Source organism: Octodon degus, unplaced genomic scaffold (assembly GCF_000260255.1).
Source record: "Octodon degus isolate 3935 unplaced genomic scaffold, OctDeg1.0 scaffold00021, whole genome shotgun sequence".
Taxonomy (NCBI): Eukaryota; Metazoa; Chordata; class Mammalia; order Rodentia; family Octodontidae; genus Octodon; species Octodon degus.
This window is the reverse complement of record NW_004524597.1, coordinates 15,581,420-15,604,391: the sequence shown is the minus strand read 5'-3', so window position 1 is coordinate 15,604,391 and position 22,972 is coordinate 15,581,420. Positions and strand designations below refer to the sequence as shown.

General features: G+C 46.4%; 1 protein-coding gene across 3 annotated transcripts in view; it reads right to left on the bottom strand.

The window, feature by feature from the left end:
* The window catches only part of Myo18b (myosin XVIIIB), a 279,250-nt gene that overhangs the window by 93,300 nt on the left and 162,978 nt on the right, over positions 1 to 22,972 (bottom strand). For all 3 annotated transcript variants that reach the window (XM_023711848.1, XM_023711846.1, XM_023711845.1), the window contains 3 exons: positions 20,045 to 20,155; positions 18,416 to 18,520; positions 6,972 to 7,124 (listed from right to left, as the gene is read on the bottom strand). In XM_023711848.1, coding sequence (XP_023567616.1) covers positions 6,972 to 7,124; positions 18,416 to 18,520; positions 20,045 to 20,155 — 369 coding nt within the window. The remainder of the gene's footprint in view (positions 1 to 6,971; positions 7,125 to 18,415; positions 18,521 to 20,044; positions 20,156 to 22,972) is intronic.

Sequence of the window (22,972 nt, the reverse complement as noted above, 5' to 3'; positions counted from 1 at the left end):
AGGTGACCCAACTATGTATTATCATTCATCAGGGAGATGCAAAACAGATTGGCAGAGACCCTTCCTCCCATGTGGCTAAAAGACAAAGATGACCAACAACCACACCCAAGCCAGGGTCAGGAGCCCTGTGACCCTCACACTGTGAGCCAGACAGAAATACCCGCAGCCACTTTGGAAAACCACAAGGCAGTACCAGCTGCAGACTAGCAACTGTGATCCAGAGATCCTATATATCTAGACCTAGAGCCTACAGACATGTCCCCCCTGAAATATTACCATGTGACTACTGTTCTCATAAGCTCTAAGCACCATAGCCCAAATCCACACAGAACAACGATCAGTTGCTGCACCAGCCCGCCAGCCAGTCCTGACTCACATGCCAAGCGCTTGCTAGTAGCAGTTCTACCCACATGGGCCCCTGCGCTCGTGGAAAGCAGGTTTGGAGGGAGGAGGACGCAAGTCATTTTGTGACCTTGATGTATTTGTCACTGTGCCTGATAATGTGCAGACAGCTGATGCTCCCCCGAGCTGCACTGTGGGTAGGACGGTTACATGACCCTGTGGGGCCAGTGATTGCTTAGTGGGGCTGGGCCCCATGGCTATTCAGGGAGTTCTTTCAGGGAGAAGACAGTATTTCTTGCCTTTGATTGAACTGGCTTCTCCAGCCTTGATTCATTCCAGCCTCAAATGTGTCAATATTTGTGAAGTGAACAGGACTGTAATGACCATGTTTTTAACCAATTACGGAATGGTCTTTATCTCCTCTGACAGGAGGCTATGTTAATACTGAATCAATGACCTCTCACATAATCTCAAAAAAAAAAAATCTCTTCAATAAACCCCAAACAAAGCCACCTGTTCTGAGGAGATGCCTGCTCACCCAGGGGCTCCCATCAGGGTGATCTGCCCAGAGCATATTAACTCTTCCCAACGTCTCATGGAAGCATAGGTGACACATGGTGACAAATGTCCCAATTAAGGGTTCTGAGGATGGATCGGGGTAATCTGTCTTCTAGGCACTAATGAGGGCCTCTGACTGTGCAGTAATCACCACTGGGAACTTGTGGTAAAGAAGAGGCACCAGGCCAATGGCCTCACCTGGGTGACAGCAGAAGCCGAGGCAGGTAGAATGGCCCACAGTTGCACTCATGCGTTCCAGGACAGACACACAGGCCCTGTGATGGCAGCATGACCATTAGACACTGGCTTGCATGTGGGTATTGGTCAACCAGGCCGGCTCCACAATCAGGCTCCCTGATCAAACCCCAGTTCCACCTTGAGTTGACTTTGGGACTCTGGATGAGTCTTACTCATTCCAGTCCTGGTCTTTGAGGAGCCATGAAAAAAATGTGGTTTGCAAGGTATAAAAAGGAAAGCCATATTAATATGCTGAGCTGTAAAAGGCTCAAGTCAACAACTTCTGGCATTGCCAGTTCTATGGATAACCCACTACTATCATGGACTACTGGGCTATATTGAATTATTTTGCTGAATTCATGCACCTACAATATTTAAATGGCAATGGAATACCCTTCCCTGACAAAACCAAACAAAACAGGGGATATAAATGAAGGACCATTTTGTATCTGTATATACAAAATAGGATAGATATGTAGCTACTTGCTCTTAATTCAATGAGAAGAAAGATTTGTACTAATAGTGTTTGGACAAGATATCATGTCTGCACCTTGTACAATGAATAACCACTATGAAGACAATATTCAATGTATTAATTATTGAAACTGTCCTACTAATTGGTTTTGAAACTGTCTCATTGCTATTTGTTTCTCAATAAAATTAATAAAAAGAAAACGTGTTTTTTAAAAAGGGGGTGATTGTAAAAGAATGGCACGTACTGGCCCAGGGCTAAGCCCAGGAGACTTTGAGGTCTTGGCGGGGATATCACTCCAGGTTATGGGAGCTAGAGATGACCCCAAGATCATATGCTCAAACTCAACTTCAGAGGGTACACAGACACCCCACCGGCAGAGAAAGAGCTGAGGGAAGAGGCAAGAGTCTCGCGAGGAACACGATTTAGGGAGATGACAAGGTAGGAACAGGCGTGAGGGACACCAAGGCAGAAAAAGGACTCCACACTGGGCAGGTTAAATGAAAGAACCCTGATGGTATGCTGAGACAAACAGGAAGCCTCGTAAGGACCTTGAATGCAAAAACCCAAGACAGTTTGCATTTTAAGATTGTCCAAGTATCAGCTGGTAGAAAGATGGTGTAGAGAAGACTGGAAGCCAGTGGAGCAGAGAGAAATCCAGTGAGAGAGACCAGGGCAGAGAGAGGGAGGCGGGAGGAGCCAGATAACTATTTAGGGGGTACAGTGACAGTCTTGGTGGCAACTTTGATCCTAGCAGGAAGAGGCAAATCCAGTCTCTCACATGAGTTAAGTAATGGAGTCAAGAGTTTAATGTAGGGCTGGCGATATAGCTCAGTGACACAGTGCCTGCCTGGCAAGCACGAGGTCATGAGTTCGATTCCTGGTACGAAAAATAAGAGTTCAGTGTAAATCTTTCTCTATTTAACAACAAGGAAATAGCATGTTTCCTTTGGGGAGGAGACAAAGGTCAAAGATGTGAATCAAACTGGAACGACAACAAAAAGCAACCAAGTAACCAATCAGTGCCCCAGAGCAAACATCCTCCGTTCTCCTTGGAGCAGGTGCCAGCATCTGCTGCTCACAGATGTTATTTATGTGCAGTGATTATCTCAATTATGTATCTTGGTTGTTGAATTGCTTCTGTCTCCAGATTAGTTTGTTTCCAGTGGAAACAGTTCCATGGGAATTAATTAGCAATTGGCTCTGAAAGAACAGGTGTCATGAGATGTACCCCACCCCTTGCCTCACCTACGTGTTCCAAGAAGTCATAAAATCCTGTGTCCAGAGGCCGAGACTTTCTATCGTGCAACACCAGGGAGTGGAATAAGGGAGCCAGGAGAAAGCATTCTTTCTTTAAATGATGGTCTCAGAATTTGCAGTTCAGAGAGTTTTTCAAATCTAGGGTCTGGTGCTCTGTACCAAGTCAATCAGCCTGAAGTATTCAGCCCCTTATTCTTAGTGAAGAAATCAGTTTCTGAAAGGCATGGGGCCTCACCCGCCATCACAGAGGTACTGAATAGCAGACACAGGATTTGAACCCTCCAGGCATGCTACTTCTTTGCGGCCTCTGGGAGTCCTCTGCGCGTCACCACTGCAAGTGTTTATTAAGATATACCCAAGGTTTCCAGTGGAGGAGCATGGGAGGAAAGATCGGAACAATTCCTTAGGCTGAAAATGTGGGGACAGTTGGCTGAGGGGAGCCTCCTCTTACGGACAGGAGATGCTCTGTTTTCCAAGGGCTTCCAGCAGTATCCTTCTCTGCCCAATAGCTTTCTATTGCTCCCTATCACTTCTGGCATAAATTCAGCCAGGGGGTCATTAGACCACCGTCTGTTACTGGCTCTACCCCTCTATCCTTACCTCCTGAGCCTTTACCCCAGCAAAGTCATGCCAAGCTGAATATACATCTTGTCTCCAGGAGCTCCCATTCCATCTCTTTATGTACTGTGGCTTCCATCCAGAAGGCTCACATCTATCTTCCCCAACCAGCAATTTATCTTTTAAAACCGGCTGAAGCTACCAGGTCCTCTTCCAAAGCCGCAGTAAGGAAGCCCTCTGTAGTCCGACCCAACTGCTCCTCCAACAGAGTCAGCCTGACTATAGGCTGCTGCTAGGTCCACTTCCCATGGCCTGGGAGCCCCTTGAAAGCCAAGACCGTGTCTCCTTTTGTCCCTGCAGCCTCCATCTAGCTCACCGCAGAGTGAAGACCGTGTGTGGAATGAATGAGGTTTATGAGCAGGCACTTCCCACCACATCACCCATCAGCCCATGGGAAAGCTGGAGAGGCCTGAGCCCAGTCCTCATTCAAAGCCCCGGCCAGCTCTCCCCACATCAGACACTGGAGCTCCTGGGTGAAGCGGCAACACTGCTCTTCCAGAAATGGGCTGGGGCAGGTAACACTGCTTGGAGGTCATAAAATGAGCAGGTGCCACAACTGTCCTCTTGAGTCTAAATTCAGTTAACTGTAAAACAGACAGAACTAAGGTCTGTCACAGATTCCACCTCCTAGTCAGTGTCCTCATCTGCAGGATGGGCCCCTGGCCACCCAACTCTAGAGGGTGCTTCATGGGATAAAGGAGGCCTCTGATTCCCAAATGCTGGTCCCAAAAACAGCATCACAAGCTCTGGATATAGCGGTTTAAAAATGAAAATCTTGTCCCAATCCAGATTTAATAAAAATAAAAAATGATCTAGGGGGTAGGATCCAAGGAATCAAGGGCTTTTAAGTGGTACTAAAGTTTTCTAGTGTACAGCCAGCTCTGAGGGTCCATAAAACACTAAGGAAAATTCTGGTACACAGTAGGTACTTGACAAATATCAATAGGACCCAGGTGAAGCAAACCAAGTGGCAAGCACTGGCATTGACAGCTTCCAGACTCGCCTAGCTGTGTACCCTGTGGTACAGTGTTCAACCTCTCAGAGCCCCTGGTTCCTTTCTAGTAAAATGGGTCGAAGGAACCAACAGAAGACCATCTGCTTTCTGGGATTAGATCAAGGATTACCTGACATAATGTGGTTTTATTCTAACTGGACCTCATCTGCAAGTGTCATCACTTCCAAAGGAGCCCAGGCGTATCCCTTCTGGGCCTTTCTGTCAACCCACAGGACCAATCCTTCCAGCCAAAAGGGGCGCTTTCACCTCCTACAGGTATCCAGCATCTCTTCTTCAACCCTCCTCCCCCAGAGGAATGAGTCTCTAAGCCGCAAAAGGAGTTGGTTGTGGCAGCGTTGCCTTTTAACTGCAGCACTCTGGATGGTTGAGGCAAGAGGAGCACCCAGTTCCAACCTAGCCTGGGCAACTTAGTGAGACCCTGTCTCAAAATAAAACCATGAAATAAAAATAAAAAGCCAAAGATTTGATTCTGCCATGCTCTGCTCAGAGTTTGCCCCGGCTTCTCAGCCCTTGGAGTAAAATCCTAAGCTCCTGGGCCTCTCAGTGCCAGGCTCTCCTGCCCCACCTCTTGGGGTCTCACAGCAGGTCACCTACTATAAAGGAGACCCTCCCTGCGATACTCTAACCAATGAGCTTGTCTGCCTCCCTCCACACCAAAAGTAAGGTGTGGGATTATTCTATTTACTCGCATCACTGTCTGTCTCCTTGTCTGCCCTGTAAAGTTCCACAGCAGTGGGTACCACCCTGTCTGGCTGTCCCCTTCCTGCCTGTGAAAGCATGTGACACACAGCTAGTCTTCTGTGTGACACACAGTAGGTGTTGCACAAGTACTTCTGTACACATGAGTGCCTGGCCATGTTTGGCACCATAGCCAACACTTAAGAAGCAGCCAGCAGCAAAATTAACTCCCTCTCTATCCTCCTCTTCCTTTCTGCTCTCCCCGCCTCTGGCCCTGGAGCTCTCAGGCAAAGGACAAATGCCACCCATCAGAGAGGAGAGGCAGCAATGCCCAATGTCATCGCTGCTGTATTTGATTAGAGCTGACTCTGGCATCCGGGACATGTGTGCTGGGAGCCAAAGCAACTACACCCTGACCTCTGGTCCACTCGAGCCCATCCTTGTAACGATTTCCATGACAACAGCATTGGAAAGCCAAGGCTGTGGATTCCCTTTGATAGGAGCCGGATGCAGAGATGGGGGAGGATGGCTTTCAGAAGAATGACACTCTTTGATTCAGCTCAAAGCACCTTCATTAAATACCACTATTTCCCAAGAGCACACATTTTAACCCTGCAGAGGGAGGATCCTTGTGAATATTTAAAAAAGGAAAAAAACAACAACAACAACAACAACAACAACAAAAAAAAAACAGAAGCACAAGCGTCATGGTTTCTTTTCAGATACATTCACTTCACCTGTGGGGGAGGGAGGCGTGAGCACTGTGACATCAGGGACACTGGCAGAAGAAGATGAACAGGACACATACCCCTCAGTTCAACATTCCCAGCAGCAAATCTCAAGTCCCTGCTACACATTCAGCCCCAGGAGCCTCTCTCCCTGGGGCTTGAGCTGCCGTGTGAGAACCACTCAGGCTCTCAACGCCCCTGCCCTGGGCCACACTCTGCAGCAGACACAGCCCTTGCTCTCCATGTCACTTGAGGTCCCCAGCTCCTAGCCTGGCCTCTACACCCCTGCACCTGTCCACCTGCTGTTCAGGTCCTCCTCTGAGGCTAACAAAGACGGCAGAGCCACGCAACCTGGGTGCAAATTCTGATTCCTCCATCCTCTAGATGAGTACTTTTGGGGGACCATCTCATCGCTATCATCCAGCACCTCGCTGTGATGTGGAGTTCGCTGGTGGTCCTCACTGTACTTAGTTGACCTGAGAACACTACGTGATAAGAGACATCGCGGGTACTAGGGCATGAGCAGGGATTTCCACAAAGTGACAGCCAGTGGCCAACAGAAAATTTGGTCATCATTAGCCTGCTGCAACTGCTGCTGTTGCTGGCAGCTGAATGGGCATCATTAGCACTGTTACTACTTGGTCTATACCAGCACTGGTTCTTGTTCTCTCTCTCTCTCTCTCTCTCTCTCTCTCTCTCTCTCTCTCTCTCTCTCTCTCTCCCCTCTCTCTCTCTCTCTCTCACACACACACACACACACACACACACACACATGTGCACACACACACACACACACAGGCACTCACACAACACACTTTATGCTTACCCACTTGGGCACCAACCCTTAAGATGGACACACTGTGCCTCAGCTCCAAAGAGTGGGCCAGGTGTCCTCAGCCCTTCATAATCTTCCCCCATCCTCACCTCCCCTGGCCATACTGCTTCCCCACTGAAATATTCCCCTCTCACTGCAGGTCTCTGAAAACTGGGCCCCTGCACAGTTTGAGGTGAGGGGGAGCGTGCCCTCCCAGCGCAGTTCTTAAGAGGACCCAGCAGCACCCACCTGGCTGTGTACCTTCTCCAGCTCCTCCTTGCTGACGGACGTCTTGCCATCCTCCATGGTCGCCAGAAGGAGCTGGACATCTGAGAGCAGCGCGTGAGTCCTCCGGAGGTCCCTTCGCAGTCGCTTCTCTACATCAAAGTCCCGATGGCCAATCTGGAAGACAAGGGAAGGCCTGTGAGCGCAGTGTCCCGGGTCTAAATTCCTTGGATCCTGCCTCTGCCACCCATAGTGTAAGATCTTGGACCAGACCCTCCTCCTGTCTGACCCGCAGTTTCCCATCTGCAAAACGGGGCTGGCACCAACCACACAGTTGCTCTGAAATTAAAATACGAGCTCAGCCTGTGCCTGGCACAGCATTGGCACCCAACAAATGTGAGCTGCCACCATGACTGCCCTCCCAGCGTCAGGGACCAAAGTCATTCTGTCTTACATTGAGTGCCAAGCCATCACTAAGACCTCCCGTCTTCTCCTCAGAGCCTCCTGTGTCGGGTGAGTCCCTCAGGCGGTGGCCAGGCTCTGCTGACAGAAGTCAAGGCAGCCCTAGGCAGGTAGTGATGAGTATGCCAGGGATGGTGGGGACCATGTCACAGGTCTGGGTGCTGCCTGATGGCCTTGTGGGGACTTGTAGAGCTATCACAGGGGATGCAGGGCGCCTCTGTGCCTGCATGTCACACCAGAGGTTGTGCATGTGGGACATATTGTGCCTACCCACATGGATGCCACCTCTCAGCAAATAATGGCTACACTCCTTTCCAAGGTCTAAGTCATGCTCTTCTGTCCCTTGAGCTGGTCGCTGATGCCAATTTAAGGACAGACAGATAAAATCACTGTGTTTAGAGAGAGGAATCTTTGCCCAGAGCTGAGCACATTCCTTTTCTGGTGGATTTTCAGGGATAATAATCAAGTGGGTCTCGAAGAAGTCACTTCTTGGACTGGGAGTAAGGTGGGTGACCTTGAATGCCCACAGCTTCCAGTGGCCAATGCTCCAGATGGAGAAGAAGGCAGAGAGAAACAGAAAGACACTGGAGCCCCACACGGCATCCCAACAGCACACCGTCCCCTCGTAGAGCAGAGCACTAGCACACAGAGCAGTAGATGAGCATCCCTGAGAGAAGCAGCTCCTCGATTAGACTCTTCAGGAGACCAGCGTGAAGGGCACAGCCCCACCCATCAGATGTTTAAAGAAACAGGAGACAGGTAGCTCCTTTCTGGAATTTCATTTCTCCATACTGGGACTTCATTCCTCCAGGCCACAAGCAAACTGTTTCCTGGGATCTCAGAATGTCCAGAATATTCCCAAGAGAACAGTGCGTCCCTGCTCTGCCCAGCTTGCCCCTTGACAGTGGCAGGGGTCTTGGCTGAGTCACGCCACCTCTCTGGCTCTCTCTGTCTGCAAGAAGAGAGGTTAAAAAATACCCCTTGTCTTCTGTATTTGGATACGACCCCAATCATGGACAATCATGGGTCACAAAGCGCTCTGTAATCTGTCAAGAGTTTCACAAGTAATAAGGATTAGGAGTATCGTCTGATAACCTAGAATGTGTTCCTGCAGATTGGCCATTATTGTTTCTTTACTAGCAGTTTGGAATCCTTTGAAAAATGAATTGGCTCTTAGCACATAGCCTTGTTTTCTCCGATGTATTATTGCTTTGGTAAATTAAGATATTGGTCTAATACACACACATACACACACAATCTGCTACACTGAACTGAGAGCTGGGCATCAAGCCAGGCTCTCTGTCACATGTTATTACATTTAACTCCTATGACAATCACTTTAAAAATAGACATTATTATTATTATGATTATTGCCTTTATAAAGATAGTATTAGTTTGCGTTTATAGAGAGAATTCTGCATTTCAGGGCCTATTCCAAACAGTTACCGGATACTGATACGTTTAATATGACTCTAGGAGGTGTGCAGTCTTATGATTCCTGCTTTATAGCAGAAGCAGTAATTTGCTCCAGGGCTCGAAGCAGCTAAGTGGCAGGATTGGAATACAAACCCAGATGTCCCGGCTGAAGGGAGGAAATCTTACCAAGAGACCCCATTAGAGAGGTGGGCTTTGCTTTTCAATTTTTATTAAGTCTTTTTTTTTATGTATTTAGTATAGGGTCTACAGGGTCTCACTGCATAGATCAGACTCATAGTGATCCTCCTGTTTTCAGCCTCTTAAGCCCTGGGATTACAGGCACTTGCCACCATGCCCAGTCTCATTTGTTGTCTCAGCGTGCTCTGGGGGCAGGGCCAGCATGGCAGGCCTGGGATCAAACCCTAATCCATGTATCTGCCGAAGTAGGCACTTTAATCTGCTGAGCTATCTGGTCAGCCCTTTTGGCACAGAAGAGCATCGCCCTTGATGAGAAGGAAGTGGTGCCATGTGCAAGCACTCGTCGTCATCCTCCTCCTCCTCCTCCTCCTCCTCCTCCTCCTCCTCCTTCTCTACCTCCTCTTTCTCCTCCTCCTCCTCCCAAGAACAACCTCTGCTTCCAAGAGGAGTTGCCAGAGGGCCCTGCATGAGCAGGCACAGGAGTGCTAGGGAACTGCCACGATGCTCTGAAACCTCGGGACGGGGCAGGTCACAAAGAGAAGTTACCAAGGGCCCTTAAGTCATAGTGTCCTGGAGAGATGGAGGCACAGCCGACATGGAGAAGGGAAGTGGTCTGCCCAGGGTCATCCTGGTACCAAGAGGCTGTGCAAGGACTTGAGCCCAGGATTTTGACATTTTGGTAAACCTATAGCCACTCTTACAAAACGCCTCCTGGAACCACTACCTAAGCCCACAGTAGTGTACTACTGGGTCCAGCTTTTTTCCATAATAACACTCCAGCAGCGTGCCTCACTCCTGTCCCCTAGCTGCCTCTGCTTTTACTCTGCACGCATCCTACAGTGTCTCTGATTCTCTTGTGGACGAAGTTGGCCTCAGGGGCATTCCCTGATGCTGGCACTGACCACATGGCAGGCGTGGCTCAGGCTCTGTAATCTTCACTGCCAGAGAGTGCGTGAAAGTGCTGGCACCCTGTCCCTTCCAGAGGGAGCACTGTAGCCAAAATGCACAACAACATCTCAGACTAAGTCATCCTCCCCTTCCTAATGAACTGCTCTACAGGAGAGGAAAGGGAGACAAAGCTCATTAGGTTAATGGAAAATAAATGTCACTCTAAGAGTTCCCATTTCGTAGCACAGAAATTCAAATGTGGATAAAGATGGTGAATAATTAACTGGTGAATCTAAATGATGTTTAGTGTTATTATAGGAAACCACATTCAAACTGCAATTGTTTCACCATTTATCATAAATAGGAATTGCTCAGGGTGGGCGTTAAAAATGTACTGGCAAAACATTCTCCAAGTACTATTAAAATACAATTTGGAAGTACTGCTAGGGATAATCCAGCCACTGTACAGATGGGGAAACTGAGGCTTGACGAAAACTATGGGCTGCACAGCTAATAAAGCTATTTGTAAATATTTAATATGCTAATAAAACAAAAATAAACTATTGGATTAAAATGATCCCCCTCGTGTGCAGGAATCACACAAGCACACACAGACATGCACCTTTGGAAGGTGAATAGGTGAGAAAGGTCCTGCAGGCAAACTGGAAAGAAAGAGAAAGTAGCCGAGTCAGCCCATCAGTATGAAGCCGGGTAGATAGCTCAGCGGCTCAAGCGCCTGCCTGGCAGGCACACGTGTGGTCTTGAGTTCAATCCCCACTACCACAAAAATAAATAAATAAACTTCAGAACAGTCCGTCAATATATGAATATGCAACCATATGCTACATGAAGAGAAACTATAACAGTTATTAGCAAAATGTGGAGAAGGCACAATCCTATTAAACAGACAAAAGTACTCAGCAACAGCTTAAGCAGATAAAATTAAAAACTAACAGGTGATTTTTTTTAAAACAATGGCTATGCATTTTTTTTTTTGCATGATGTTGTTTTCTTTTTTTATTTATTTATTTTTATTTTATTGAGAAACAAATATCAATGAGTGGCTATGCATTTTTAAACTTTTCCCTTATGGTTTACCATTTTACATTTGTGTGTCATATTCAAATCAAAATTTGCTTGATCTATTTGCCATGCGTAGAACCTTCACCTCGCAAACACCTATATCCTTTTCAGTCTGGTAGTTTATTAAGCTTAACCCTGAACTGTGAAAACAAAGAGATCCCAACAATTTTCAAAGAAAAATATTAGGCATTCCACCATGCGCTGTATCTGAAATGTCTTAAGTTAAAAATTAATACTGGGCTGGGGATATAGCTCAGCGGCATACGTGCCTGCCTGGCAAGTGCAAGGTCCCCAGTTTGATCCCTGGTATCCCAAAAAATAATAACAAATAAATAAATAAAGTTGAAAGTTAATTCCAAACATTAATAAGCTTAAAATGCAAGTTACATATAATCTTCAAGTTGAAGGAAGAGAGCACAAGAGACAAGACTGAACTCTTAGCCTGTGGGGAGGGCACTAATGCGGAATGCAAGGGGAAGGCATCGTCTTAAATATGCAATTTTATTTAAAAATAGTTGCATAGAATTCCAAGGAATTTTAAAGGACTGAGAAATACTGAAAGCGCACTAAATTTCTCAACATTGAAACTAGAACAACATACTAATGGAACAAAAGACTGATGGAAAAGGAAATAAAAGCCAAAGAAAAGAGAGAAAAATAGAATGAGAGACTAACAGAAAGTAGAAGGAAAAGCGAGACAATAATAGAGAAAAGCTTATGTTTTTATAAGATTCACGGACAAATCTCTACCAAGTCTATCTTTGACAAAACGTCAAAAGTAAACAATAGCATGATTGAAAAAGTCAACAACCCGATACAATAGAATTTTAAAAATCATATTAAAGTAGTCTTTTTAGGGCCGGCCAAATAGCTTAGCGGATTAGAGTGCCTGCAAGCAGGCATGGGGCCAGGGGTTCAGTCCCCCGGCCTGTCTTTCCAGCCCTGCCTCCGGGGTGTGCTGAGACAGCAATTGAGACTGGGTGTGGTGGCGCACACCTATAATCCCAGCTCTTGGGAGGCTGTAAACAGATAGATCACTATGAATCCAATCTAGTAGCAAGACCCTGAACACCCTGTAGACCCTTCCCTAAAATATAAATAAATAAATAAATAAATAAATAAATGTTTTTTGGTTAACATATATGAAACTTAAATAAAAGGATCCATATTTACAAAAAGTGAAGCAAAATTAACTCCTTAAGAAAGAGCAACAATATCTAAATTTGTGCCTGATTGTAATTACAGCACTTTAAGACAGCAAATATTTATCTTTCCCCCCCAAGAGCAAATAGCCCCAAATATTATGACAGGCTAAATATTTTCAATTCCCAAGAACTACACGTCTCAAATTTTATACAAAAGAATTTCAAATGTAATTGTAAACTCATGAATTTAGCTCAGCCCTAAACAAAGACATGTCACTAAAGAAAATTATAAATCAACCTTACTTATGTTCCTGTTTCTAAGAATCCTAAAATATACCAGCAACCCATTAGAGCAATAGATTAGAATGCACACGACCAAGTAAGATTTACCTGGGAAGCACGTAAGGACACGCTGCAATATTTAAAACATAATACACTGTATTAACGGGTGAATGAGGCCAGTCATAGGATTATCCTGGTTTCCTTCACAAATAAATACAGTGTACAAAAAGCGAATACACCCGCATAAAAAGCATATGCAAACATTCAACAAACCTTTGCTAAATATTAAAAAAAACTCAGGAGGAAAAGACTGATCAGACCAGAGCTATGTATCAAAACCACATCACAAATACATGACAGAACGCAGAAGCAAAGCCTACAAAGGCCAGGCATGAGGCCCGAGGCCAGCGATCTCCACTGCGCAGCCTTCTGCCAGAAGGCCCGAGCCCATGCCGTCAGGGGAGAAAACAATGCAGAGCAGTTCCCGGAAATTTAAGCTTCTCTGTTATTTCAATTTATGGACAAGAGTTAAAATTATCCTTTTTTTTTTAAACAATAAATTATAAATGTAAAAAGAAAATCTGAAAAATCTATAGCTAAAATATTAAAACAATGAGTTCATAAAATCTGCTGGATATAAAATGCATAATGTCAGTACAACCAGCAGCTCTCTCGGGTGCTGCAGGAGCTACATGGAAAACAGAACGCAGAACAATGCCAGTCACAACAGCCACAGAAACGCTGAGTTTCCTAAAAGTAAATCTAACAAAAAAGCTTAAGATTTATAAAGATAAAAATGATGAAATATTACTGAATGCCTTAAGTAAATGGGAAGAGGTGGCATGATCAATAACACTGTGGTTTCATTTAAAAAGTCAATAGTTCCCAGCTAACAGACAAATCAATGAATTTGCAATGAAAATCACATCCGGTTTTGTTAAAGAGGTAGTTTTTTTTTTTTTTTTTTTGCTGTTTTGTTTTTTGTTTTGTTTCTTTTGAATTTACTTATACCAACATCCCTGAAGCCTGATTTTTTTTTTTTAATGTGTGTGGTCCTGGGGACCCAACCCAGGATCTTGAGCATAGTAGGAAAGGGTTCTGCTGCTGGGCTACCTCTTCAGCCCATGGAATCTTCAAAAAATTAAAAGACCAAGAAGACGAGCCAATTTAAAGACTAACAAGGCAAGCTTCTCAGCAAGTTACTGAAACTTAGCCATTTAGAGTACATGGTGCGCCTTACACTCCGTTTATTCCATTGCTAGATTGGCCTTTTAGTTAGATGTAGTTTCCTTGTTTCTTTTTGCTTGTGATTTTGGTGTGATATCAATAAATTCATTGCCCAAAGCAAAAAAAAAAAAAAGAGTACATGGTGCAAAGGGCAGGCTTGACAGCTCAGCAGACTAAAGTGCCTGCTCAGGCAGAGCTCAGCGGTCGGTGTGCCATGCAGGCCCCATTCCCGGGGCTCACTGAGATGGCGATTGAGACCGGGCGTGGTGGCAGGCGCCTGTAATCCCAGCGCTTGGGAGGCTGAAAACAGGAGAATCATTATGAGTCCGATCTACATAGTGAGACCCTGTAGACCCTGTAAACCCTGTCCTAAACACAGAAAAAAAAAAGTACATGGTGCAGGCTGGGTGGGGTGTGGTTCAGAGGCGGCTTCTTGCCTAGCATGCATGAGGTCCTAGGTTCAATTCCCAGCATTATCAAAAAAAAAAAAAAAATATGACATTTTACAGAAAGAAACAAAAATTTAATGAACTAGAAGGGAAAGCCAAGGAGCACATACAGAGAGAAATGAAAGTTGTTGAACAAAATTATTCATGAAATAAAATGAAGATTATCCTAATCAGGAAAAAGTATGTTCCTACCTCACCCAACATAGTCAAATAAAATCTAAAGAGACTAAATACCTAGTAATATCAAAGACAAAATTTAAAAACTTTAACAAATATGATGAAGTATAAAATCAGGGAAAGTAACCTGAAAATAGAGAAAAAAAACCCATAAAAATTGATTCACATGACTACTAAAAACTCTGCACTGAGCAAATGATTTCATAAACAAGTGAAATAATCATCCATAGTCAGAAGACACTTGTAACAAAGCTATAGTACCAAAAATGGGATTAGCATCTGATATAAGATTCATAAATAATTTACAGAGAAAAAAGGCAAAAGCCTATGAATATTCATGAGATAATGATAATGAACATGGAACGTGCACGAGTTCACTGGCGACTCGGGAGGCGCAGAAGCATTCAACACCCAATGCCTGGGAAAAAATCCGCAGGTGTCTTTTAGCACTCTGTGTGGGAGAGATACGGAGAGGCCAAACCTCAGACCCCACTGGTGATGGTGGGAAGTGCCATGGCCACCTGGAGTGACAATTTGGGTGTTATTAACAGTTCCAATATTGTGCATTTCTAGGAGCCAGCAACTCCCCTTCCAACTATGCACCCTGTGGAAACTCTCACGCGCACAGCGAGTCATATATGAAAATGCAATTTGTACGGTAAGGCGCAAACAAGAAAATATATACCAGTGGAAGAATAAGGGTTTTTAAAAAATATATCAATGCAGGTAAATGAATGCATTTGAGTTACTCCTGTCATGGCAAACTAATCTCAAACACAGCGTGAAGGGGGACAAAGTACAAAGTGATATGGATTGTACCTGATCAGTTTGAAGAGATACACATGTGAATTACATGCTCCAAACTGTGGGACAGTGGTTTCCTCTGGGAAAGGAAGGAAGGGAGGGAGGGAGGGAGGGAGGCACCAAGGAGCCACCAACAGGTCTAGAAAGGTTTTGTTTCCTTAAAAACATCTGACTCAAACACAGCAAAATGTTACTTTCTGTTGCCCTAGAGGCTGGTACATAAATACCGATTACATCCCTCATTCCATCTCTCTACAGGATCTCCAAAGGTCACAACAAAAATGTTTAAAATCACCCAACACGACCGTTTATTAAAAGCCTGCAGTTTGGCGACTAACACAAAGTTGGCATTTCATTCATCTAAGGCTCCCTTTATGTGTAAAACTCATTTTAGCTGTGTTTATCAAAATTGCTGCTGCTGCTGCTGCTGCTGTTCTGTTTTCCACAGTGCTGGGGCTGGAACCCAGAGCCACGCGCATGCTGTCCCACGGAGTCGCACCCCAGGCTCCTCCTTCCTGGAATCTCCCAGCCTACACCTCGCATCCTCAAAAGCACCACGCTGCCCAGGGCCAACTTCTAGAGATGCCTGCGGTTCACTCCAGGGCTAGATGCTGTACTGTGCCGTCTCGCACCGATACCATAAGAGAGCGATTCAGTGGCTCTGAACTCACAGGTCCCTAATGCCCTGCTAGAAGTCCAGGAAGCCCACAGCAGGTCAGTGCCCAATCTTCTGCTCATTCCCTAAGCTTCTGTCTCACTCACACCCCGGTGGCAGCCCTGCTGTCAAGCCACTACTTCACTCCATTTAGTCTTAAATACATAATGAGCATTTATTCAGGCCAAGGCCTGGCTGTCTGAAAGACCATCTGAAGCAACCACACTCCCATTTGAATAAAGTCAACCACTTTTGGGAAGGATATTAACAGCAGAGCCATTGCTCGTTAATAGATAGTGCATGCCTGTGAACAAGTGCTCTAAAATACTCCCACGAGATGCTTCCAGAGAAAGTGTGGGAACCTCAGGCATTGCTCCGCACTGCTGGGATTTCAGACAGCAACCCCCACCCCACCCCCAGGCAGGAAAAAAGGAACACTGGGGGTGGAGGAGCAGCTTCCAGCTCCAAAATCAGCGCTGTCCCTGAACTGTGTTGAGCCCTTCTGGTCTAGCAGCGGCTCTCTATGGGAACAGAATTGGTTCTTGTCCAAAGGGGACATTTGGCAACCTCTGCAGACATTTCTGGCTGTCACAACTAGGAGGTGCTCCTGGCATCTCATAGGAAGAAGCCAGGGATGCTGCTCTGCATCCTACAGTGCACAGGCGACCCCACATACACACTCTCAGGAGGGACCCCCCAAAATATGCACAGCGCTACAAAGGACAAGCTCAGTGCTCAGAGACAGCAAAAACTCCACAAGACTCTGGGTTTCTAGAAGCTCAGAGTGGTTGACTAACTCATTTAAAACAGTGCAGACAGGCAGTGTCAGAAATTGTTGACTGCCAGTAAAGAGGAAGACCCAATACTATTATGGACTACTGGACTCTTTTAGAATATTTTGCAGAGTTCACACACCTATAATATTCAAATGATGGAGCAAACAAAGAAAGGGGATATAGATGAATGTCCATTTTGTATCTGTGTATTCAAAATGGTTAGGATAGATATATAGTTACATTCTCTTAATGAATAGAGGGATTTGTTCTAATAATGTTTGTAAATAGGATATCATGTCTGCATCTTGTACAGCAAATAACCTCTAGGAAGAGAGTATGCAATGTGTTAATTATTGGAACTGTCCTACCAATTTGGTTTGAAACTGTCTCATTGCTATTTGTCTCTCAATAAAATTATGGAAAAATAAATAAATAAAACAGTGCAGACAGAAAATGCACCCAGGGCTGAATGCCCTCTTTGCCTGACACTGACCCAGGCTGCTTCTAGCAAAAGCCTTATCCTCACAAGAGCTGCCTACCAAGGTGTGTTGGAAATATACAATGAACGTTTAAGGTTTTTTAAATTTATTACAATAAAACTCACATTGTCATTAATGCTCCTCAAATGATGCTTTTAAATAAATTTTTTAAATTTATTATAATAAAACTCACATTGTCATTAATGCTCCTCACATGATGCTTTGCACTTATCCCATTGTTCTTGCCTTGTCCTGAGGCAGTTCTGGAAGTCCTCTGTCATGAGTGTCAAAAGACTCGGTCACCAACATGGTGAATGCCGCTGCTGAGTGCTATCTAACAGAAAGGCGGACTCAGAAAATGCAGCAGTGTGTGCTCACCTGCCTTATTTAGTGACTCTGACTCTGTGACTTCTGGCACTTCTTCAAGTCAAAATAACTGTGGGAGTTACACATCAAAACAAAGGAAGACTTTCAGAACTACTTCAGAGGTGGCAAGAATGATTAGTGTGTTCCAAGTAATTTTTTTTTTTTTACTTTTTAAAGAATACAAAATAGTTTTTTAAAAAAGCATTAGAAAGGATACAAAATTTCATTAAACAAAGTAATAGGAATTCAACAATGGTTGCTGCATTTCACGATGTTATCTTCAAGGGAAATGATATGTTTCTGTACATGTGCAGGATAGTTTGGTTAATTGTACTGCTGGTCTTTTGAAAGGAGCAGTTAACGCTTAACACTTTTTTCTTTTTATTCTAGTTTTTGCTTTTTAATTTCTCATAACTTTTTTGCTGTTGTTGTTGTTTTGTTTCTCTTTTTTAACAAATTTTTCAGGTTTATATCTGGTAACCAAAACAACTAATTTGAGAGGTCATATTTTGAAGAGGAGTAATCGTAATGTGTCTCTTATTGTTAATAGTTTTGTAAAGTTTGAACATTCAGTGTATTTGGATTTTTTGGTTTGGTTTTTGGTGTTTTTGTTTGTTTCTTTGTTTCTGAGATAGTCTCACTCTGTATTTCAGGCCGGCCTTGAACCCACAACTCTCCTCTGCTTCAGCACCCCAAGTGCTGGGACCACGGGCATGTGCCAACACACCTGGCAATTATTTGGTACCAGACCTCATATTCTCACTCCAACAGACCCTGAAGGCGATGAGGCTGTTCTATTGCTCCCAGCTGCGCCCACTACCTCTATTCCCGTGTTTGCAAGTGCCCAAAGATCTCCCTGAAGAGCCAATAAAGATGTAAAGCAATGAAACTGGGGCAAGGAGAGCACTTAGGGGTGCAGGGACAGGCTGGATGAAAGGCCTGGGCCCCAGCCCCCCGGGCAGCCTGAGGATGGCCTTCCTCCAGCTGGTCCCCATGATACATCTCCAGGGAGTACAGAGGCAGGGATGTCCTCCCAACGCAGGCTGTTGCCTCCTCCTTACCTGATCACACAGGGTCCCGATCAGCCCTTCCAAGTCCTGCTTCTCGTGGAGCACCATCTGCTTCTCCTCATACTCCTGCTCCAGCTGCATTTCCAGCTGACGGAGCTGCAGGCACACAGGGCAGATGCATGCATGGAGTGAGCAAGCAGAGGAACAAGCCCCACAGGGCAGGCAGGGAAAGGGGAAGCGTGGAGGGGGTGGCTTTGCTCCACCAAAGCTGCCCTGGCAGGTGGCAGGCCGCATGTCGGAAGGAGAACTCCAGAGTCTGAAATCTTGGGAGCTCGGCAACAAGAGGAAGAGCAGGTCAGTGATGGGGAGTCCCTGAGCCGACTGTGAGGTCCCCCAACAGAAGGGTCCTTTACCGCCTGTAGCGTTTAATCCCCTCCACCTCTACCTGCAGGTGTGACTGACCTGGTTCCACAGAGCAGCACACTAAGTTTTGGGAGCTTCCAAAGGGCACACTTTCACTCAGGTGATGCTGAGGGTGTTAGGGTCTCTCTCCTAGCTCCAAATCTTTCAGCCACCCCAGATGCCACAGCATCCCCCTTACCACAAGCTACTAAAAATTGATTTTCTGCTACCAGGACAGGCACTCTTGGAACAGACAAGAGATCTGTGTGCCCTTCCCCTGAAAGACTATAAGCAGAGACAGGGCCTTCCGTCTCCCAACATGGGGGTGCTGGGGGTGCTGACTGATGGCCTTTTCTGCAGAAAGCAAGATCGCGTCAACATTTCCTTTTAGAACAAAGAAACTGAAGTTATTCTGCTCATATCTGCTTTGAGAAGACTTTCTGGAGAAGCTAACCATCTTGAGAAACATTCAAAATAATAAAATCTGTACATCAATTAAGGCAGTATTTTCTGGAACGTGTTCCGTAGATTTAGAGGTGGTGTGCACAGGTATTATAGTGGCAGGGTAGAAGAGGGAGGGAGGGGCTTGCAAGAATAAATGTGGGGAGTAGTTAAATGAGACTTAGCCCAGAGGTCTTGCTTGGGCATTTCTCCCTTAAGGGTCCCTCTTAGTCTCACTTTGGTCAGTCATCTCTAAGAATGTTTACCTCAGCATTGGTCACAATAGCGGAGGACATAAACAACCTAAATGTCCAGTGACAGGGGATTATTGAAATAAATTAGAGCAGAATACTGCTCAGCCATTACTCATTTCACAAGTCAAATTTACAGAGGCAATGACAGACTGCTGAGTGAAGACTGGGGGCTTCAAAACTGCAAGGCCGCCTTTCGTGAAAGTGCATGTCTATGTGAGTGTGCGGGTGCACACACAGTGAAAAGGAATGTTTAAAATCCTGATGATGGTTTGTGGTGGAAAAATGGCCAATGTTTTACAGCTTTCTTGGGTGGTGTTTGGACCATTGGCGGTGCATGGATACAATGTAAGAAAGACTGGAGGCAGCAGAAGGATACAGGAGAAGCAGCCCTGATGAATACGTGCGCATCCTCCCAAGGCGTCACCCGCAGGCATGGGGACTGCCGCGCTGGTCTTGGGGCGCTTAGGCTGGCCAGCTCCAGAGGCTTCTTTCTGGAAGGCCCAGATTCTTAAGATCCCCACGGAGATGCAGAAGCGCTCCCGCCGGCCCCAGGCCCTGGCTCCTGCTCCCGCAGAGCACACACCCGCTTCTGGCAGGACTGGCGGACGTCCTCCAGCTCCTCCTCCTGGTCCTCGCGGTCCTTCTGGTGCATCTGCTTCATCCGCTCGATCTCCAGCTCAAACCTCTGGCGGAGCTGGAACGGTAAGGACAGCACATGTGGGGGAGGGCGGCCACCGTCACCCTCCGGCCCTCCCACACGGGTAGCCTCGCTGCACTGCCCAAGCGTCCTGCATGGACGAGGGTCACACCATCCACCCCCAGCACCCCGGAAGGTCTGAAGTGGTAGCAAAGCAGCCCAATGGCTGCCACTTCGTTCCTGCAGTCAAAAGAGACATCGGGAATCCATCGCGCTGTGCCACGGCATTTAGATGGCACCCCACAGCCCTTCTCAACGCTCTTAAGATGAACCCTAAGTCCGTCCCTGCCCCAGAAGTTAACAGCTGCTGCCTCCAACAAGGAAATGAAGTTGGGAGGAGAAAACATAAGCACGATCTTGGGCTCCAAATCGCCAAGAAAATTCTGCTCTTCATAGAGCTACAGTGAACAGCTAGCTACGACGGGGCCCCTGCCAAGCGTCCTCAGCTTGAAGTAGGCGCAATTCGATGTCAGCTGCCCTCCGTCCCTTAAAATGACTGAGGTTATGGGAAGACAATCAAACTGAGTAGCTCAGCAAGGAAATGCAGTATTTCTTTTTCATTTTTTTTCGAGTCTCTTGGACACCCCTGACATCTGCAGTACCATTTGTGTCATGCTTATATGAGTTAACGTAAAATTCTCCGGAAAAAGTGCTATTCTGTGATCAATAAATACACCCAAGGCCACAGTGCAGTGCGAGGCTATGGGGCAGCTAGCAGTGGAGAGAAGGGCCAGGTCAGCCTCCGGCCTGCGCCTTGTGGGCGGGGCGCTAGGAAGCCCCAAGGACTCCTGAGTCCCCAAGGCCACTCTGTGCATGTCCGCTTCCAAGCCCTGAAGGGTGCCTGGGTGGCATCTTCAAGAGTTAAAACAGCTTTCTAAAGTGCATGCTGAGCTCTTGGCTCAGCAGGGATCCCGCTCATTTATAGAACACAGGGCAGCTGCGCCGTGCGGTACACTCCTCCGTGTGCCTTCAACGCCTACGTGGGCGTCCTCCTCCTACACAAATCCTCAGACTCAGGGCTGAGGCTGCAGGAAGCCTGGGGTCTGACAGGCTCTGTGTTTCACTACAAGGGAGGAGCCCGAAGGTCGGAGAAAGCAGGGACTTGGCTAAGGCCATGGGGACACGGAGCAGCTCCAAGCCCCTGCCGCAATGCGACCATATCAGGGATCCTTAGCTGCCACGTGACTTGCCCGGCACAGGGCCGCTGCGCCGCCTGCTCCCCCCGCCTGGAACTCCCCTTCAGTCAATTCTGCATCATCTCTCAGCTTCCAGCTTCTGGCTTCAGTAACTCGCTTCTCCCAGTGATCTTGCCCAACCTCTCCCCAGCCCTCCTCCCAAGAGTGCATCGGCAAGTTCAAGGTTGCCCTTACCCCAAGGAAGCCCGTAAACCTTGGGATACCCCGTCTGCCTCCTCAGCATCCACACAGTCCCTGACATCAGATGGGCCTAATAAATGTGCTGACTGGGTAAAGGAGCTCTGTTGGCTTCACAGCTCCTCAGTTAGCACCCAAGACTCTCCAGACCCTGATCCTCCCTCCCAGCACACCCAGAAGGCTCCACTCTATGGGATAGAGTAAAGGGAAGGGAGATGCAAGGGCTGGCACCCTGGCTTCAATTGAGATGCTTAGAGTCCATCTGACTCACACATTTACGCTCTTGGGTTACATTTCCTTCCATAAGGGGTTCCCAGTCTTTTAAGACAGACTTGCCTTTTACAAAATCCTACATTAGAAACATCTTTAGACCTAAGCCTCAGAACCCACTGCCTCCTTGAAAACCTGTTTTGTCTGTGTTAGGGAGAAGCATAAACATATCCCTCATGCTTGCTTTTTCTCTCTGACCACCAGAAATTTTAGAGCTACTAAATATAGAAGATAATAAATTTCTTGTATCCCATATTAACTGTGCCTAACTCCTCTTCAGAGCCTATTTTAACTTGTATTTTTCTAGCTCAGATTGTTTGACCTAGAATTATTCTGTTCTACACATGTCTATAAGCTGCTTTGAATGCTTTATGGAGTGAAGCAGACCTGTAAATCGGCAAGCAGACGATACCTTCACCTGTACATTGCCGAAGGTAATGTAACTAGCTGACGTTCCTGCCCACGCCCCTGTGGGTATTTCCCAAAGACTGACACGGCCTTCTTCCTGGAGGCTGCGCACACAGCAGGGATTCAAGGCTCTCTGCGCTCAGGTGACTCTGGCTCAGAGCACCCTGTCATCACTTCCCCCATGACTCGGAGCCTCAGCCTCCACATCTGTAGAGTGGGGGCAATACATTTCCCATGAAAGTTTCGTGCAAGGTTCACAAGAGGCTCTGTGTGGCTAGTTTAATGCCAAGGTTTGTATACAGACAGTGCTCAATAATACCGTACATTTGGTCAGTGGTTATGTATTGAGCACTACATGGATTCTTGGTCTCATTCCAGGCTCTAGGGATGCACTGACAAGTAAGGCTGGTCCAAAAATGGCCTGTCCTCTTGAAAGTTTTATCTGAATGGGGGAATCACTGAGAAAACATTTTAATATAATATCAGATAGTGGATATTGCAAAGGGAAACAACCAAGCAGATGAAAAGTGAATGCGGCGTGGGGCTGGAGCTGCTGGCAAGGTGCAAGCTTCTCTGAGGAGGGGCAGTGACCTTCAGGAGAGCAGGGTGGGGGCTGGGAGATAGCTCGGTGGTCTAAGCACAAGGACCCAGGTTTAATCCCCAGTACTGTATGCTGTACCAGCCCTGGAACCCTGGGCACACTGTGCCGGCCTCGAAAGCAGGCGTGGTGGCACACAGCTGTAATCCCAGCACTGGGGAGGCT